This window comes from Macaca fascicularis, chromosome 4, assembly GCF_037993035.2.
Source record: "Macaca fascicularis isolate 582-1 chromosome 4, T2T-MFA8v1.1".
In the NCBI taxonomy this organism is placed as follows: domain Eukaryota; kingdom Metazoa; phylum Chordata; class Mammalia; order Primates; family Cercopithecidae; genus Macaca; species Macaca fascicularis.
In genome coordinates this window covers 151,161,598-151,179,987 of record NC_088378.1, presented here as the reverse complement: position 1 = coordinate 151,179,987, position 18,390 = coordinate 151,161,598, and the positions used below count along the sequence as shown (strand labels likewise).

The window sequence follows — 18,390 nt, the reverse complement described above, 5'->3', positions numbered from 1 at the left end:
TTGAGCAATCTTCCTGCCTCAGTCTCCCAAGTAGCTGGGACTACAGACACACACCACCACGCCTAGCTAATTTTTTGTATTTTTAGTAGAGACGGGGTTTCACCATGTTAGCCAGGATGGTCTCAATCTCTTGACTGCGTGATCCGCCCACCTCGGCCTCCCAAAATGTTGGGATTACAGGCTTGAGCCACCGCACCAGGCCAACATTTTTCAAATAGAAAATCTGAAGCTAAAATCACCCCTAAAGGACAAATAACAGGACTACAAACAGCGATAAGACAAGGAATTCTATGGGCGGTACTTAAGTCTACTGCAGCTTGGGCTGGATATTCTCCTTAAGGAGGAACCTGTCTTTGATGGTTCCATTGCCCTTCAACTCTGAGCATATTCAGTCGTTGCAGAGCTTTTGCTCAGTAGCCACTCTCTGTATTCACAGAGGGGCCACCTCCCTCCCTACCCTGCATCTCAGAGCACCTTGCGTGTGCTTGGGTGTCCTGGAGAGCTGAGGAAGCCTGCTCACTAGGGCATCTTCTGCTCTTGCTGTTTTATTGTAAGCAAGAAAGGAGCCATTCTTCTGTAAGGTTGGTGTACGATGTGGTCCTGTTTTCAGGGAATATTCAATCCTTGCTTTCTTCTGCTATTTGATAGAAGACCTTGGTGTTTTGGTCTGCCTTAATATAGTTATACTAATTTTTAGGCCAGGCATGGTGGCTCATGCCTGTAATCTCAGCACTTTGGGAGGCCAAGGTGGGTGGATCACTTGAGGTCGGGAGTTTGAGACCAGCCTGGCCAACATGATGAAACCCTGTCTGTACTAAAAATACAAAAAATTAGCCAGGCGTGGTGGTGCACGTCTGTAATCCTAGCTACTCGGGAGGCTGAGGCAGGAGAATCACTTGAAACCAGGAGGTGGAGGTTGCAGTGAGCCAGGATCATGCCACTGCACTCCAGCCTGGGTGACAGAGCAAGACTCTGTCTCATAAAATATATATATATATTATATATATATATACACACACACACACGCGCGCACACACACACACATATTCATACTAAATTTTAAAAATTTAACCTATATGGATCAAAAGTTTCAAATTCATCTGTTCAAGTCTATGTAAACATCATATGTAAAAGTAATCTGAAGATTGTTTTTTGTGCAACACGAATAATGTATATTTATTTTCAGTGTCAAAGTTGAAATGAATGAGAAATGTTAAAATAAAGGGAATTGATTAGGTGATCAAATGTAAGCATTGACAAATATGAAAAGTATATCATCTAATTAGTAGTTTATGAAAGTGAGGCACTTTTATAATCAAATAAATAAAACCTTCCAGAGAGATACAGAATTATTCTGACCTGAATTATTTTAATGGGAAAGAGTTCTTTTTTAAAAACATTTCAGGTAAAGTTTGATAATGTTGTCTTAAGTCCACTTGGCTTCATTTCGTTGGGCAGCATTGGAAAGGACAGTGCAGCCTTATACACATGACTCTCAGTTCTTTAAAAAAAAAGTAAAATGGGTATATTAGAAGATAACAATTTAATGTATCTTAAGTAGAGGATCTTGAGAAAGCTATAAAGTGCTTACCTAAACTGAGACATTACCACCGATTTGTAGCTGAGTCATTTAGAATAGACTTTATTTGTAAATGTAAAATGATATCGGCACCAAGATGTGGTTGTGAAATAAGAAGTCGCCAGAAAATAACGAAAAATTATGAACCGTGCCCACAGATAATAGTCAGCAAAAACAGATTGTGGAAAGACAAGAAGACAGAGCGTATCCTGGTCATGGTACCGAGTGGAGAAAATCTGAGAATTGTGCGCACTTGAAAACTCTGCAGCCCTATTGAAAACATTTCTTGTAATATTATCTTATAGTACTTACATCTACCTGCACACTGTCTCAAAATAACTTGAGTGTCACAATAATTTTGGTTGAGCTCAGCAATGTTCTTTTATCTTTCTGAGCCATATTCATTTCGCAGGGATGATTACAGAATTGGTTAATTTGAAAGAGTTGTAGTGTAAATATTGTGACTCATGAAATGTTTTTAGTACTTGTTTTAGACTTTCATTTCCTTTGGTCATGCTCTTGTGGGAGATTTAAGCAGTAATAGCATTTTCATTTTTTTCCTGCATTCCTTACCCATGAGAAGGTAATCTTTAATACACTGTTTTTATTTAGTAGGTTCTGATGTTTTAAAGAAATTGGTTTTTCATTCATTGATAATTTATTGAACACCTACTAAGTGCCCAGCACAGAATCAGATGTTAATGTGACACCATTTTCTTTTTTTTCAAATGGTCTGATTTGATTTTGTAAAAAATGGATATTAATGTACACTAGAATGGAGATTTTTGTTTGCCAGTTATTTGTTGCTATATAAATGTGGGTGAAACAATTGGTTTTTCTTGTCCTCATACCACCAGCCCTTCAGACTTTTAAAGGAATTACTGTAGACTTAAAATTAATAGATTTTTCAGTACTGGCCAAACTCATGGATTTGTGGTGCTTCAGAGTAATACTGGCTTCTAATGAACAGAATAGATTTGCATGGAAATGCCAGTTTCAGGGATAGAATTAGAGTTGGGATTTATTTTTTCCCTGAAGATCTGCTTTGAAAATTTGCCCCAGGTCATCTCTGTCCTTGTCCTAGGGTCACTCCAGAATTACCACTTTTTTCCTGCTTGGGATTCATAAAGGTAAGAAGGACAAACTTAGTCTGTTTTCTAGTGGATTTTTTTAAACCCTATCTTTTATTTTCCATGTAAAATCGCTTTTCCCTCTTACTCTAACTACCTTGCATAGACAGGGCAGGTAGAGTGAATGTCAGATGAATGAAGGTAGCACTGAAGTCCTTACTTAGTCTGTTCATAGCTGCATGATTTTTTTTTTTTTGCATGAAATCCAGAGTTCGTATTAGCTGCTCAACTTTCAACCTTTAATGGAGAAGCCAGTCTTTATTCTTCAGTGGTATGATCTGTCAATTAAGTTTGTATTACGCATTCTGTCCCAAAATTTCCTCTCTCTTAGCTTCTCCCTAGTCCCAGAGATCAGTTTCTCTGCATGTGTCAAACTTCCTTTTCTCTCCTCATATTTCATTCTTCCAGGATCTGTAATCTGTCCAAGTTCTCATAGCTCACTTAAAAATGGATGGAGTCCAGAGGGATCAGTGCCGACTTTTCATTAATCTATTAGAGCTTCACATTTACTGGCTTGCACCAAAAGATGTGGGAGAGGAGGAAAATGAGTAAGATCTCACCTCCTGGAAAGGAGGGTGCGACTGCTTTTTCAGTGGTAGAGTTGCTCCCTTAAAGCTGACTCTCTCCCAGGTGAATTCTGAGCTGAGTGTTACAGAGATAAGTCAGCTTGAATCTGGAGGAGTGAGAGAGTTTCGCTAGGGCCCTGTGACAGCTTTGTGGTCAGGAAAGAATACGTAAATTCACTGAATTCCCAGGCATTTCGGCCCTAGAGGAGAAGGATTAGGGGAATCCAAGAGTCCTGACCTTACTGTGAGACTGAATTATAACTAGAGCCCATTTTAACTAACACAGCTTGAGTTTCATATTTGAAATAATGCTTAAATCAAAATACTCTCCACTCTTCCCATATACTGATGGGAAATTTATTAAATGTTAAAGTCTAATCTGAAAGCAAACACAGCTTTAAATAAAACTATGCAACATCATTTAGTAGTGTTTATAACTTGAGTGATGAGTGTCTGGGCTCAATAACCCAGCTAGGAGAAGGAATTCCATGGCCCTCCTTCCCAATCCAGACCTGTCTGGAAGCAGTTATTTGTACTAAGTTTTCAGTCTGAAAGTCTGTGTCATTGTTTAGACTCTTGGTGAATAAACAGACAGAGCAATAAACTTCCTCTTCAGGTGAGGTTTATATCTTTTAAACTAGACTGTAGCCTCTAAGCCATGGCTTTCCTGTAGAGAGGCTGCGTTATTCAGTTCTGCAGATGTGTTTGGGAGGCTTTATCATGTGGCCAGCCTGCACTGTGTTCTTTTAGGCGTAATGATAATTGCAAAGAAACATGGCTCCTAACGAAGTTGCAGTCATTTTTGGGAAAAGTGAGTCTGACACACATGAATTAAGATACCTACTTAAGAAAATCTTAAAATATATATCATCGAGGGCCGGGCGCAATGGCTTGTGCCTGTAATCCCAGCACTTTGGGAGGCCGAGATGGGCGGATCACGAGGTCAGGAGATCGAGACCATCCTGGCCAACATGGTGAAACCCTGTCTCTACTAAAAATACAAAAATACCAAAAAAAAAAAAAAAAAAAAAAAAAAAATTAGCCGGGCGTGGTGGCTGGCTCCTGTAGTCCCAGCTACTCAGGAGACTGAAGCAGGACAATGGCGTGAACCCAGGAGGTGGAGCTTGCAGTGAGCCGAGATCACGCCACTGCACTCCAGCCTGGGTGGCAGAGTGAGCCTCCGTCTCAAAAAATAAAAATAAAAAATAAAAATTATATATATATATATATTCCTCATCAAATGTCATCAGTTCAAGCAGATATGCACTTTGTAGTCAGGAAGAGGAAAAGTGAATGTTGGTTTTAGTTTTGGGGGGAAGTTTGCTGAAATAAATTGGATTTAAGATGATCTGTGCAGGCCAGGCGCCGTGGCTCATGGCTGTAATCCCAGCACTTTGGGAGGCTGAGGCGGGTGGATCACAAGGTCAGGAGATCCACACTGTCCTGGCTAACACAGTGAAACCCCGTCTCTACTAAAAATACAAAAAAAAAAAAAAAAAAAAAATAGCTGGGCGTGGTGGTGGGCGCCTGTAGTCCCAGTTACTCAGGAGGCTGAGGCAGGAGAATGGCGTGAACCCAGGAGGCAGAGCTTGCAGTGAGCCGAGATTGCACCACTGTACTCCAGCCTGGGCGACAGAGGAGACTCCATCTCAAAAAAAAAAAAAAAAAAAAAGATGATCTGTGCAGAATGTGTTCACTTTTGGGTGCCAGATTTTAATAAAGTTAGCATGGAGCTTCGTATTTGGGTATCAGGCATTACTTACAGCTAAATATCAATCCCTACAACCAAAGGCTAGGGCTCAGACCTAGGATCCTCAGGCTGGTCCGGCCTTCCTAAAGCCCTTGTTTATTTCCCCAATATGCTGTACAAATGGTATTATTTACTCTATGTGCATGACATGAATAATAGTTAAGTAGCACTGAATTAGAGGTATTTCTTTGGAAGGCAAAGGGTCTAGAAACCAGGTCTCTTGAGGAATAGTTGAAGGGCCTTGGCATATGAGCTTAGAGCCGAAAAGATTAAGGACAAACAAAATAGTTATTTTCAAACATTGCAAAGACATTTTGTTACAGAACAAGTTTATTTGTTCCACATCAATTTAAGATGCAGCATGGGGCCTGTTGGGTAGATGTACAAGTGAGCATATAAAAATCCAGCTCAAATAAGAGATTTCTCACGATTAAAATGCTTGACAGAGCACTGTTTTTCAGAGCAGTGCCTTCTTCATTTCTAAAAGTGTTATTTTTATTTTTATTTTTATTTTATTTATTTTTTTTTGAGACGGAGTCTCGCTCTGTCGCCCAGGCTGGAGTGCAGTGGCATGTGATCTCGGCTCACTGCAAGCTCCGCCTCCCGGGTTCACGCCATTCTCCCGCCTCAGCCTCCCAAGTAGCTGAGACTACAGGCGCCCGCCACCACGCCCGGCTAGTTTTTTGTATTTTTAGTAGAGACGGGGTTTCACCATGTTAGCCAGGATAGTCTCGATCTCCTGACCTCGTGATCCACCCGCCTCGGCCTCCCAAAGTGCTGGGATTACAGGCTTGAGCCACCGCGCCCGGCCGATTTCTAAAAGTGTTAAAGAGAAGTTGGATGTCCTTGCAGCCGGCTGTGTGGCTAGGGTGGCCGGGATACACTAAGTATCTGTTTAGGGATCCCAGGCAAGTAGAAATTATGGAGGCTTTCTAGAAAAAGACAACTACAGCGTGAACAGACACACCAGGGGAACAATGAGAACAGGAGATGTTCGTGTGCCAGGAATGTGTGGAGGAAATGACGTGAGCATGAGATTGATGATCGAGAACTTTAAATATTCTGATAGGCAGTGGGGAACCATCTTGTTTCCAGTCCTGGGGAAGGATATGATAAAACCAATGTCTGAGGAAGCTTTGCTTTCTGTGTTGTGCCAGAGGAATGTAGGAGAGAGGGAAAGAGATATATGCCATGCAGGGAGATCGCTTTGGGAGCTTTCCCCAATTATACTATTTCTTAACTGTGCTGTGAGTCGGTGGAGAGGGGAGTAATGGAAACAGAGACGGAACATAATCAGAATTTAATGGAAGAGCTAATATGGGTTTCCTTGAAAATTGCCCTGAAATAGAACTCTCCAAATTATTAATTGAAAGTGATGTGGTCAGTTTGTTAGATCAGCAGATCACAATCAGGTATTTGCATCTTGGTGCACCATTCAAGCTGACCGGTGACCTGAGACAAGTCATTAAAATTCCTTATATTCTAATTCCCTAGCGGTATTATCCCAGCATGAGAGAATGTTTGCAAAACATTCTGAGTCTTAGATGAAAGCTACCTTGTTATAATAATAATATACTATAATTATTCTGGTTATTGGGGTTATTGTTCTCAACACTGATGCAATTTAATATTTCCTACCTTAGGGATATTTTTGTCTACAGCAGAATTCTGAAAGTGGCTTTCCGGGGAGATGTTTTTTGAAAGACTGGGAAATCTTTCAACTATTTGTTTTAATAATAGTTCATCATCAAGGAAATGTGAAAAATATGTAATATTCAGGATTATCACTCCTATTTTCATCTCAGTCTAATATCTAGGATATATTGAAAATACTTTTGTCTCATCTACTTACAGGCAGCTAGAATGGTTTAGATTGGTGCTTTCCTGGGGTACTGATTTTTTTTTTTTTTTTTTTTTCCTGTGGAATTCTCTGAACAGGGCTTTCCTCAAAAGAATACATTAAGACTGTCAGAATGATTCTTTTCAGCAGATTAAGCCTTGCAGATGCCCTTTGTTGAAGGAAAAATGCATTATTCTAAAAGTCCTTCTGATCTTCAGGAAAACTGAAAATATCAAATATTCTTCTACCATTTGAACTTCCCTACAAGAAAATCCCAGATATTTTTATTTTCCAGTCTACAATAATTCAGAGCTTATAGTATTTTAAGATGAGGATATAGACATGTTTTGAAGAAAAATTAACTTTTTACATATTCATTTACTGAAAAGAAGACACCCTTCCCCCCACCCTGGAAAGACAAATCATAGTGCTTCGTTTTTATTTTTTCGTTTCCCATTTCTTGCACCTGGACATTTCCCTGGATGAAGTGATGTGTACGGCATAATTATCCTGGGACATAATTGCTTCATGTGTGTCAGCAAGACATGGTTCAGATATTTATTGAGCTCTGGTTGTCTGTGTCCTAAATAAGACCGTGCTATTTCAGGGTTGCAAAAACAACTCCGATGCACTGGAAAAAGAAGAAAGGAGGACGTTCCTCAAAAAGAGTTGGTTTCATGGTTTAGAAATCCATTTATTGCTTGCACCGACAGGCTATGCTTGAGTGTGCGAAGGCTCACTTTGATTTATAGGGGCTTATAAAATGCTCTGCTCTTTGTACCCAAAGCCACAGACCTGCTGTGAATAGGCCACGGACCCTGAGTTTTTCTGGTGGTCAAATTTATAAAACCAAACAATAATCTCTTTGGGAAGCTCCTCAAAGGCGAGCCTGAGTCTGTTAACTTCAGTCTGTACAATGTCTAGCGTAGGGCCACATGTTGACGAGTCCTCATAAATGTCCTTGTTGCTGTTGATGAATGAAGGATGGAAACTGGGAATAGCACGTGGGGCACAGGGGCTTGTTTTCCATGACAGATAGGAGGAGAGCTCATACATGGGGAGGGAGAAGATAGATGGGGGAGTCAAGGACATATTTTGGTGGATGCTACTGCTATTCTTTAAGAAAAAGGAAAAATAGCTCCAATTATCTTCCAGTAGTGTCATGGCCCTCTGCTAGGAAGCGGGTTTATGATTTGAAGGTGTCTGAGACGTTCACTGTGATTATAGTACAAAGGATCATTTGCACTCTATGATGCAATGGTGGCGGAATTCTGTCTCAACTTTGCGGTCGGCCACTCTGATTAATTTTTTTTGAGACGGAGTCTTGCTCTGTCACCAGGCTGCAGTGCAGTGGCGCCATCTCGCTCACTGCAACCTCCGACTCCCTGGTTCAAGCGATTCTCCTGCCTCAGCCTCCCGAGTAGCTGGGATTACAGGCGCGTCCTACCACGCCCAGCTTTTTTTTTTTTTTTTTTGTATTTTTAATAGAGATGGGGTTTCAACATGTTGGCCAGGATGGTCTTGATCTCCTGACCTCGTGATCCGCCCTCCTCCGCCTCCCAAAGTGCTAGGATTACAGGCATGCACCACGACACCTGGCTTACTCTGACTCATCTTTTATTTCAGTCCTTTCCCCTTCCCTTCCTATCTCATTCTCTACTTCCTTTCCTCCCACTTTTCTTTCTTCCTTCCTCAACTACTTGTTTAGAACATGTTTCTCTTCGAGGCTATAAAGATCCCATTTCCTTCCCATAGCTGAAGACCATTCAGGGAAGGTGGAAGTACATGCCTGTAATCTCCACTATCTCCACTACTTAGGAGGCAGAGGCAGAAGGATCACTTGAGCTCAGGAATTTCAGTCCAGCTGGGCACCATAGCAAGCCTCTGTCTCAAAAAGAAAGCATTTTCATATACGAGTAAAGTTGAGGCTTGCTTATGTCCAGAGGGGGAAAGGTTACAAATTTTCAAATATACCTGTTGCATTTTCTTACGCAGAAAGTGGGATAACATATAAATAGAACATCTTGTCTGTAGGATGAATGTAACCTTAAGAAGTATTGCAGTGTGTTATTATGGCTTAAAATGTATTTAAGACCTCTATGTTGAGAAAATTTCTGTTTTGGGCAAAAGATAGAGAATGGAACCAGTATGCAGTAGTTATATTGTTGGGGGAGTCTTGAAGTAGCAAAGAAAATGAAGTATTTCTTTCAAGTAGAATTTTGCAACCGAACTGAAATTCCACTTTGCACAAATGTGCCTGCGAAAAGTTACAGCAATTTAGGATTGAAAAACCTGTATGTTGCTAAATTCATAGTTAACCTAATTTTAGTTTTTGCAGAAAAGATGATTTATAATAGGAAGAAATGATAATACTTTTTAAGGAGTTTTCTTTTTTTCTTTTCTTTCTTTTTTTTTTTTTTTTTTAAAGAGACAGGATCAGCCAGGTGAGGTGGCACATGCCTGTAATCCCAGCTACTTGGGAGGCTGAGGCATGAGAATCCCTTAAACCTGGGAGGCAGTGGTTGCAATGATCTGAGATCACGACACTGCACTCCAGCCTGGGCAATAGAGTGAGACTCTGTCTCCAAAAAAAAAAAAGAAAAAAAAAAGAGAAAGAAAAAAGAAAAATGATGAGATCTCACCATGTTGCCTAGGCTGGTCTTGAACTCCTGGCCTTAAGCAATCCTCCCACCGTGCCCTCTCAAAGTGCTGGGATTATAGGCATGAGCCACTGTACCTGGACTAAAAAAAAATTTTCATGCAAAAATTATGTGATTTTTGGTTATCTTTGTTGTAAAAACAGTTTTTTCTTTTTTATTTGCTTCATAGAGCTCCATTCAGTGAGAAGTTTGTATTCTGTGTATTAATCAGCACACACTTTCCATGCACATCTTCTTCTAAAGTGAAGCCCCCAACCTGAAATTCGTCCCTGTCTCCAGTCTAATCTTTATCAGGGCGATTTTGACTTCATCCTACCCTCTGGATGGCAGTGCGGCCACAGGTGGAAACTGTCAGTCACTCTTTGAAGCTTCCTCGCGTCCATAGGCCTTGGTGCCGGGCCCATTTGTTCTCAGCAGCAGGTTGTGCCCTTTGCATCTGAATTTTTTTCTTTTTTTGAGACGGAGTCTCGATCTGTCGCCCAGGCTGGAATGCAGTGGTGCGATCTCGACTCACTGCAACCTCTGCCTCCCGCGTTCACTCCATTCTCCTGCTGAGTAGCTGGGACTACAGGCGCCTGCCACAGTGCCCGGCTAATTTTTTGTGTTTTTGGTAGAGACGGGGTTTCACCACGTTAGCCACGATGGTCCCAATCTCCTGACCTTGTGATCCGCCTGCCTCGGCTTCCCAAAGTGCTGGGATTACAGGTGTTAGTCACTGCGCCGTGCATCTGAACTTTTCAGTGTCCATAGTCCATGGTGACCCTCCTCAGGTCTGGCTTTGCTTTGTGATTCACGTGGCTCACAATCTAGCTTGCCCAGGATACTGCCGCTGTACCCCTGCTGCCCCGGCGTAGTTATTCAGAGCATCTTTTTCCTTCTGTAGTTTCATTCCTGAGTTATTTCAGGTATTAGTGGAGAGAGGGGGCAGGGTCAGCTTGGGTTTTACTTTATTTTTATTTTTTAATTTTAAAAAAAAATATATTATGATTTTTTAGACAGAGTCTTGCTCTGTCACTAGGCTGGAGTGCAATGGCACGATCTCGGCTCACTGCAACCTCCACCTCTCGGGTTCAAGCAATTCTCCTGCCTCAGCCTCCTAAGTAGCTGAAATTACGGGCGCCTGTCACCACACCCAGGTAATTTTTTGTATTTTTAGTAGAGACATTTTAGTAGAGTATTTTAGTTGGCCAGGCTAGTCTCAAACTCCTGACCCCAGGTGATCCTCCCGCCTTGGCCTCCCAAAGTGCTGGGATTACAGGTGTGAGACACCACGCCCAGCCTACTTTATTTTTATTTTTATTTATTTTTGAGACAGAGTCTTACTCTGTCGCCTGGGCTGGAGTGCAGTGGCAGGATCCTGACTCACAGCAACCTCCGCCCTCAGGGTTCTCGTGATTCTCTTGCCTCAGCCTCCTGAGTAGCTGGGATTACAGGCGTCCACCACCACGCCCGGCTAATTTTTGTAATTTTAGTAGAGGTGGGGTTTCACCATGTTGGCCAGGCTGGTCTCGAAGGCCTGACCTCGTGATCCACCTGCCTTGGCCTCCTAAAGTGTTGGGATTACAGGAGTGAGTCTGCGCCCGGTTGCCCAGCTAATATATATATATATTTTTTGTATTTTTAGTAGAGATGGGGTTTTGCCATGTTGGCCAGGCTGGTCTCGAACTCCTGACCTCAAGTGATACACCCACCTCGGCCTCCCAAAGTGCTAGGATTACAGACATGAGCCACCGCACCCGGCCTTGAGTGTTACTTTAAATCTAATATTGTTGTATTGGGGTAGAGGTAGAGAAACCATTGCCTGTAGTAACTTAGTAACAATGGGTCTATATTAGTAGAGTTCTGATCTGGGAAGAGGATATCAATTATTTACTTAATAGATAATCATTTACCACCTATTTTGTGTCAGATACAGTTCCAGGTCCTGGGAATTATAGAAGTCAAGAAAACAGAGTCAGGACCCTAAAGAAGCATACATTTTGGCAAGAGAGTGTGGCAATAATCATAATAAAAAAAGATATAATTTAATGTTAGGTAACAATAAATGCTATAAAGAAATAAAGCATAGCATGGAGATAAAGAATTTGCTGCAAGAGCTGTTTTAGGTGGGGCAGCCAGGCACGACTTCTGAAGAAGGGACACTTGAACCGTCGTCACAGTCATCTAGATAGATCAGAGTCATCTAGATAGATCCTGTGCAACAGGGGAAGGCCTCCTCGTATTCCCTCTTAGCTCATGGAGGATCCTGATACAGGTCAAAAGTCTATGGAATCTTACTGGGGAAAGGACGGTAATTAGCACAGTGCTATGGCAATTTGTTTTGTATGTACTATCTTCAACTGCTGGGAACTTCCTTTCCATAGTCCATCTCTAGCCATCTCCAGTCCCAACAATCCTACAGTCTACATTTGCTGTTTGGTATATTCCCCAGATCACGTTTTCAGTCACTTTATTTTTTTTATGTATTTATTTATTTTTTGAGACAGAGTTTTTCTCTTGTTGCCTAGGCTGGAGTGCAATGGTACTCTCTCGGCTCACTGCAACCTCTGCCTTTGAGGTTCAAGCGATTCTCCTGCCTCAGCCTCCCAAGTAGCTGGGATTACAGGCGCCCGCCACCACGCCCAGCTAGTTTTTGTATTTTTAGTAGAGATGGGGTTTCATCATATTGGGCAGGCTGGTCTCGAACTCCTGACATCAGGTGATCTGCCTGCCTCTGCCTCCCAAAGTGTGGAGATTACAGGTGTGAGCCACCATGCCCGGCCATTTCAGTCACTTTAAAAGTTCTAAGAGGTATGGAGAGAGAGGGGCATTTTTGAACATGGTGCCGCACAGGTATAGAATGTGTCCTGGTGCTGTTCCCTGTCAGTCATGTGGCTCTGTAGGGAGACATTCTGGGAAATTCTTCCTGTGCTCCAGGTCCTAGCTTGGAGCCTCCCTCCATCTGAGAGGTTTGCAACATTTCCTGAACCTTAGAGAGTAAAGGGAAATGTGCGCCTATATCCAAAACTTCCAAATGTAAGTGTTTGCCAAGTGCTTTGCAATCTGCCTTTCCATAATTTCTCTCATTATCTCTGTGATGGGATTTATCATGCTGGTACTGCACTTTACTGAGTAAATGTAGGGACAGATGGAGGTGGCAGACTGGAGGAGAAGAGCAAGAGATGACATTGAGCCGGGAGCTCTTCATAGGAATGGTTCTGTGGGCTTCCTGGGGGGTGAGGAGGGGGGACAAATATGTGATTGGCACATGATATTGCCATTCAGTAACACCTGTGGCACGAATAAGCTACCTAGGGTGAAGGTGAGCTGCTATTTCGAAGTTTTGAATAAATTATATTTTAAAGTAATGAAGAGATCCTGGCACTGAGGAGGTTGAAATCCTTTTGCATGGTAGATTTTCTGGATCTGAATTTTATAAGGATTTTTTTTTTAAATGGCATTGAAAGATTTTTAGTAGATGAAGAAAGCATGCGTAGTAAGGTAGCTGTTATATGGTGGGTCAGTACACTATCCCCTAGGGTTTGAATTGCTGTTAAGTTTTAGATGTTGTAACTGACTGCTGGTTGGTCTGTTCCTATTTTTTGTTGCTGTTGTTCATCCATCCAACCATGCGTCTCTGCATCCATCTATCCATCCATCCATCCATCCATCCATCCATCCATCCATCCATCCATCTCTCCACCCATCGATCCGTCCACTGATTTCTTTTTTTTTTTTTTTTTTTTTTTGAGACAGAGTCTTGCTCTGTTGCCCAGGCTGGAGTGCAGTGGAGCGATCTCGGCTCACTGCAAGCTCCACCTCCCGGGTTCATGCCATTCTCCTGTCTCAGCCTCCCGAGTAGCTGGGACTACAGGTGTCTGCCACCATGCCCGGCTAATTTTTTTGTATTTTTAGTAGTGACAAGGTTTCACCGTGTTTGCCAGGATGGTCTGGATCTCCTGACCTTGTGATCCACCCTCCTCCGCCTCCTAAAGTGCTGGGATTATAGGCGTGAGCCACCACGCCTGGTGCCGTCCACTCATTTCTATTACTTACTAGTAGTGTGATTATTTTCTTCATCCCACTTGGACTCAGTTTTCTTTATCTACAGAATGGTGAGTTTTGTCTAGGTTATTGAAAGGGCCTGTTAATTCTAGAATCCTAAGATGCTTACCGTTTGATTAGTTTGTGCAAGACAATTGGAAAGAATACAAACATGAATTGAACATAGGTTCTGCCTTCCAAAAGCACACAGTCTGGTAGGTGTGCTGATGTAGAAACATGGCAAAAATGTGAGTAGAGAATGACCAAGTACCAAACACAGCTGCGGTTCATGTGTGTGATGGGAATTTCAATAAATTCAAGACATTTGGCTGCAGATGTTAAGGAAGGCTTCCGACGGAAGGTGGCATATATGTTTGAGTAGAGCAAACTGACATTTACTAACGTCTTCAGTTGATTAGCATCCTCATTTCATTTAATGTTCACAGTAGTGGATGTTATTCACTTTACTATCCCCATTTAGCGGATGAAGAAACTGAAAACTGAGGCAGGAAAGGAGATTAAGTAACTGGCCCAAAGCCACCCAGCTGTATTGTGGCAGAGTTGTGATCAAGAGGATGTCCGTCAAGCCCCTTTCATCCTTTTGTCTTAAAAAATCGAGTCAGTAGAGAGATGGGGACTGCAGGATTCCTCCCTCCCCTCCCCTCCCCTCTTTGTTTTGAGACAGGGTCTTGCTCTGTCCCCCAGGCTGGAGTGCAGTGCCGCGATCTCAGCTCACTGTAACCTCCACCTCCTGAACTCAAGTGATCCTCCCACCTCAGCCTCCTGAGTACCAGGGATCACAGGTGTGCACCACCACGCCCAGCTAGTTTTTGTATTTTTTGTGGAGATGGAGTTTTGCCATGTTGTCCAGGCTGGTCTCGAACTCCTGAGCTCAAGCGATCCTCCTGCCTTGCCTCCCAAAGTGCTGGGATTACAGGCGTGAGCCACTGCACTTGGCCCAGGATATTTCAGGCGAAGAAGACCATCAGTGCCCTGGCACAACGAGGTGGAAGTGCCTTGTGTACCTGAGAAACAGCACGGACTTCAGTGGCGCTGGAGCACAGTGTCCCTTAATGGCAGCAGTAGAAACCCAGCCTGGGATGACAGCTTGGGATTCGAGGAGGCTTTTTATTGTCTGGCCACAGGGTCTGGTCTTTATTTGGCCCAAGTGGACATTTTATGCAGAGTGGAGACATGATCAGAGGAGTACATTTCAGGATGTTTATGACTCTAAGACCTTCTTATGATTCCAACATCCTTTCATGCTCCTAAGCTCTTCCATGTGATGCTGAGGAAACTCCCCTGCCCAGATGTCTCCTGCAGCCCGAGCCCTTGAGCATTTTCATCTCCAGGTTTCTGTGTTAAGGAACTCAGGGCCCCGGCTTCCCATCCTACCATTCTGAACATCAGCACCTTAAAAAGAACCCTGCTCAATTCTTGGGATTCTGAGAAAAAAAACTCCTTCACCTTCCCCTTTCTGCTCTTTTCTAGATTTTAACCTAATTTCTGCTATTTCAGAATGTTTTCTGTTCAATAAATGAATAATTAGATCTTCTTGGGCTTTGCCAGTGAAAAATATACCATAATATTTAGATTAAAAGAGTGTAATGACTACACTAGCAAAATACACCCCGGTTACATGATGAATTCTTCCTTTTCATTTTTATTTGTGGTATCCTGGGGTGGCCTACTGGAGAAAAAAATACTATTTGATTCTCCCTGGGTGGTCAGACAGGACTTGTAAAGACTCTTGTTTGTTTTGTGTTGAGGCTTCAAAGACACGCAGGCTTTTCTACATAAAGATGTTCTAAGAAAATAGGGATTTTTTTTGAAGTTGCTGTGTATAAAGGGAAATTCAGAGCAACCATCTTCCCTTACAACTACCAGCTAATGCGATTAGAGGGTCTCTTTTCACCAGGCATCTTTGTTGTTACCATGTCTCGTCATTACCACCGGTCTTACGGGGAGGTGTATGCTTACAAAAACCACCTCCACCTGGCTTTATTTTTGGCACGATCACACAAACATGTACTTTAATTTTAAATATTATATGTATTGTCACATTTAGATTTAAAAAAAAAAAAAACTAAGAAATCTGAGTGGGGTGTGTGTGTGTGTGTGTGTGGTTCAGGATGCACTGGAGGTGTGTGCTGCCACAACAAATTTCAGGCCACGTGTTCTGCAGATTCCAATTAGCAAGGCCCTCCTGCTGTGGTGTGGGAGAAAAGTTTGGAGTGGGGTTAGGGCTGGCTAAGTGTAGGAGGCTTTTTAATGCAGTCTTTGCAGAACTCCCTCATTAGCACCTCGAGGTCAGTGGGAAGTGGTATACGGAGCACAGTTGGCATTTTCTGCTGTGCATGGTGTGTGTCAGCCATGTTATTTACCCATGCTTATTTTCTCCATTTCATAAAATTAATTGTACTCAATGGGGGGATGGGTTGATAATGCTGAATTATTTTAAGCCTGGAGGGAGCTCAGCAGCTGTGTCCTAGATCAGACCACTGATCTATCTAATAGGTTGTCTTGCTACCTGATCCACTGGACAAATGTGTTTCGCCAATTAGACGAATCCCTATATGGAGAGAAAAATGACCTTGAGCCCCAGAGAGCCAGACAGTTGCTTCATGCAATGTCTTCACCTACTGAAGCTGCTTCATCGCCTTGGCCGAATAGGAATGTAGTATATTTCTAACCTCTAGACAATTAAATTTCTCCTTTAAAAAGTAGCCACTCTATGTGAAATAGTCAAATCTGTCCTGACTTGCCAAGACACTTGCTTTTGGAATCGGGTGCTTTTGGATGTAGCCTCTAAAAATGTTAAAGAAGAGCAAATCTTGGAAGCTTCCTTCTTGTGTCAAGGCATAACCTGCTGAGGTCCAGGCTGCAGTGACCCATGAACATGCCACTGCCCTCCAGCCTGGGTGACGGGGTGAGACCCTGTCTCAAAAATAAAGACATAACCCCTTGCTATAAAAAATATATATATGTGTGTGTGTGTAAGAGGAGTATCAGAGAAAGAAAGATAAATTTTTAAGTAAAAGGAAATATTATAAGCTAATTTTGTTGGGTATTCTTCTGGGCAATTATTTTATCATCAAATACATGTCCACAAAATGCCAGATTTCTTTAAAAGATAAGCCTGGGCACAGAAAACAAACTTGACGTATGATAGAATCTTGCACTTGTTTTTAAGTCTTGGAGTTAAAGTTTACTGTGGTTTTGGTGTGACTCTACCAGCAACAGGATGGCACTCAGTAGAGGGTCCGTGGTATAGTGGGAAAAACCTCCTGGGGGTCAACCAGGTCCAGATTTTGATCTGTGGCTCTGCTGCTGCTAGCTCTGTGACCTTAGGCAAGTTACTGCACACACTCGGCCCCAGTCTCTTTGTAGTCGTCTGTTGCTATTGATACTAGCTTTACAAAATCGTTTCAAAGGTTAAATGAAGTAAACTATATAAAATAAATATCTAGGGCTGGGCACAGTGGCTCAAGCCTGTAATCCCAACACTTTGGGAGGCAGAGGTGGGTGGATCACCTGAGGTCGGGAGTTCGAGACCACCCTGACCAACATGGAGAAACCCCGTCTCTATTGAAAATACAAATTAGCCTGGCGTGGTGGCACATGCCTGTAATCCCAGCCACTCAGGAGGATGAGGCAGGAGAGTCGCCTGAACCTGGGAGGTGGAGGTTGCAGTGAGCTGAGATTGCGCCATTGTGCTCCAGCCTGGGCAACAAGAACGAAACTTCCATCTAAAAAATAAAATGAAATAAAATAAATAGAATCTAGCTTATAGATTTATGTTAGCTCATTTTCTTTTCTTCTCATTACATCCAAGGACTAGTAATTTTCCAAGGTTAGTAATGTTCCATTAATTTTGGGAGTCACTCTGGAGAATCCTATAAATTTTCCAGATACTGAAATCTGAGCCTAGAAAGGCTTAATGACTCTCTTGCAATGCCTTAGGAGTAGCAGAGTTGGTGCCCAAATCGTGCCTCACTGAATGCTTCCAGTGTTACTGCTGGTGTGAGGAGGACGTAGCATTCTGCACTGAGTCCCTGGCATGGCTCTAGAACAGTCAAGTGCAGTGACAGTCTTAAGCATAGAAAACACTCGACTTTCCAGATCTTCTTTGAGGAACCTTCAAAATACACAGAAATGTGTAGTGAAACCTTACCCTACTGTGTCCGCCGTCAGTTTACTTTTACAACTTTTGACTCAGTTTCCCTTTCTCTCCTAGTACCCTCAGGTGACTGCAGATGTGTTAACCAGCATGTTCGCGTAGGAGACTTTCTGGATGGGGAAGATTTCCAGGTAAAGGACCACCCTGATTCCCTTCGTGGCTATAGCCTGCTGCCTGCCCTTCCCTGGGCGGCCCCAGGCTTCCTGACAGCCACTGCTGCCTTCCTCCTTCTCCTTTTTTGCATTGATTGATTGATTGATTCCTTATCTATGCTATTTTTCTATCTTTTTTGGTATTATTTTTAAGTATTCATATGTGTACACTGTTAATGATATAAAACACCCATGGAGTTGTAAGCCCTAACTTCAGGATAAAGCTTACACTCTGAGGAGGGGACTGGGACACTTGGCCAATGTCAGTTCTGTCTCCAATGTTTTGAACTTTTTTTCCCCAATAAGTATCTCTCTTAAAAAAAAGAATTTCTTTTCTTTTTTTTTGAGATGGAATTTTGCTTTTGTTGCCCAGGCTGGAGTGCAATGGTGCGATCTCGGCTCACCGCAACCTCTGTCTCCCGGGTTCAAGCAATTCTCCTGCCTCAGCCTCCCGAGTAGCTGGGATTACAGGCATGTACCACCACGCCTGGCTAATTTTGTATTTTTAGT

The 18,390-nt window shown here is 42.6% G+C and overlaps 1 protein-coding gene across 41 annotated transcripts in view; it reads left to right on the top strand.

Moving 5' to 3' along the window:
* The window catches only part of LOC107129614 (uncharacterized), a 487,674-nt gene that overhangs the window by 101,358 nt on the left and 367,926 nt on the right, over positions 1–18,390 (top strand). For 39 of the 41 annotated variants that reach the window (XR_012434191.1, XR_012434179.1, XR_012434199.1 and 36 more), the window contains one exon: positions 17,786–17,859. Coding sequence is in view for 10 of the 41 variants with exons in the window: in XM_074038805.1 (XP_073894906.1) it covers positions 17,786–17,859 (74 nt within the window). In the remaining 31 variants the exon portion in view is untranslated. Of the gene's footprint in view, positions 1–10,520; positions 10,662–17,785; positions 17,860–18,390 lie in introns of all 41 variants that reach the window. The other 2 variants (XR_012434183.1, XR_012434181.1) reach the window with 1 other exon arrangement.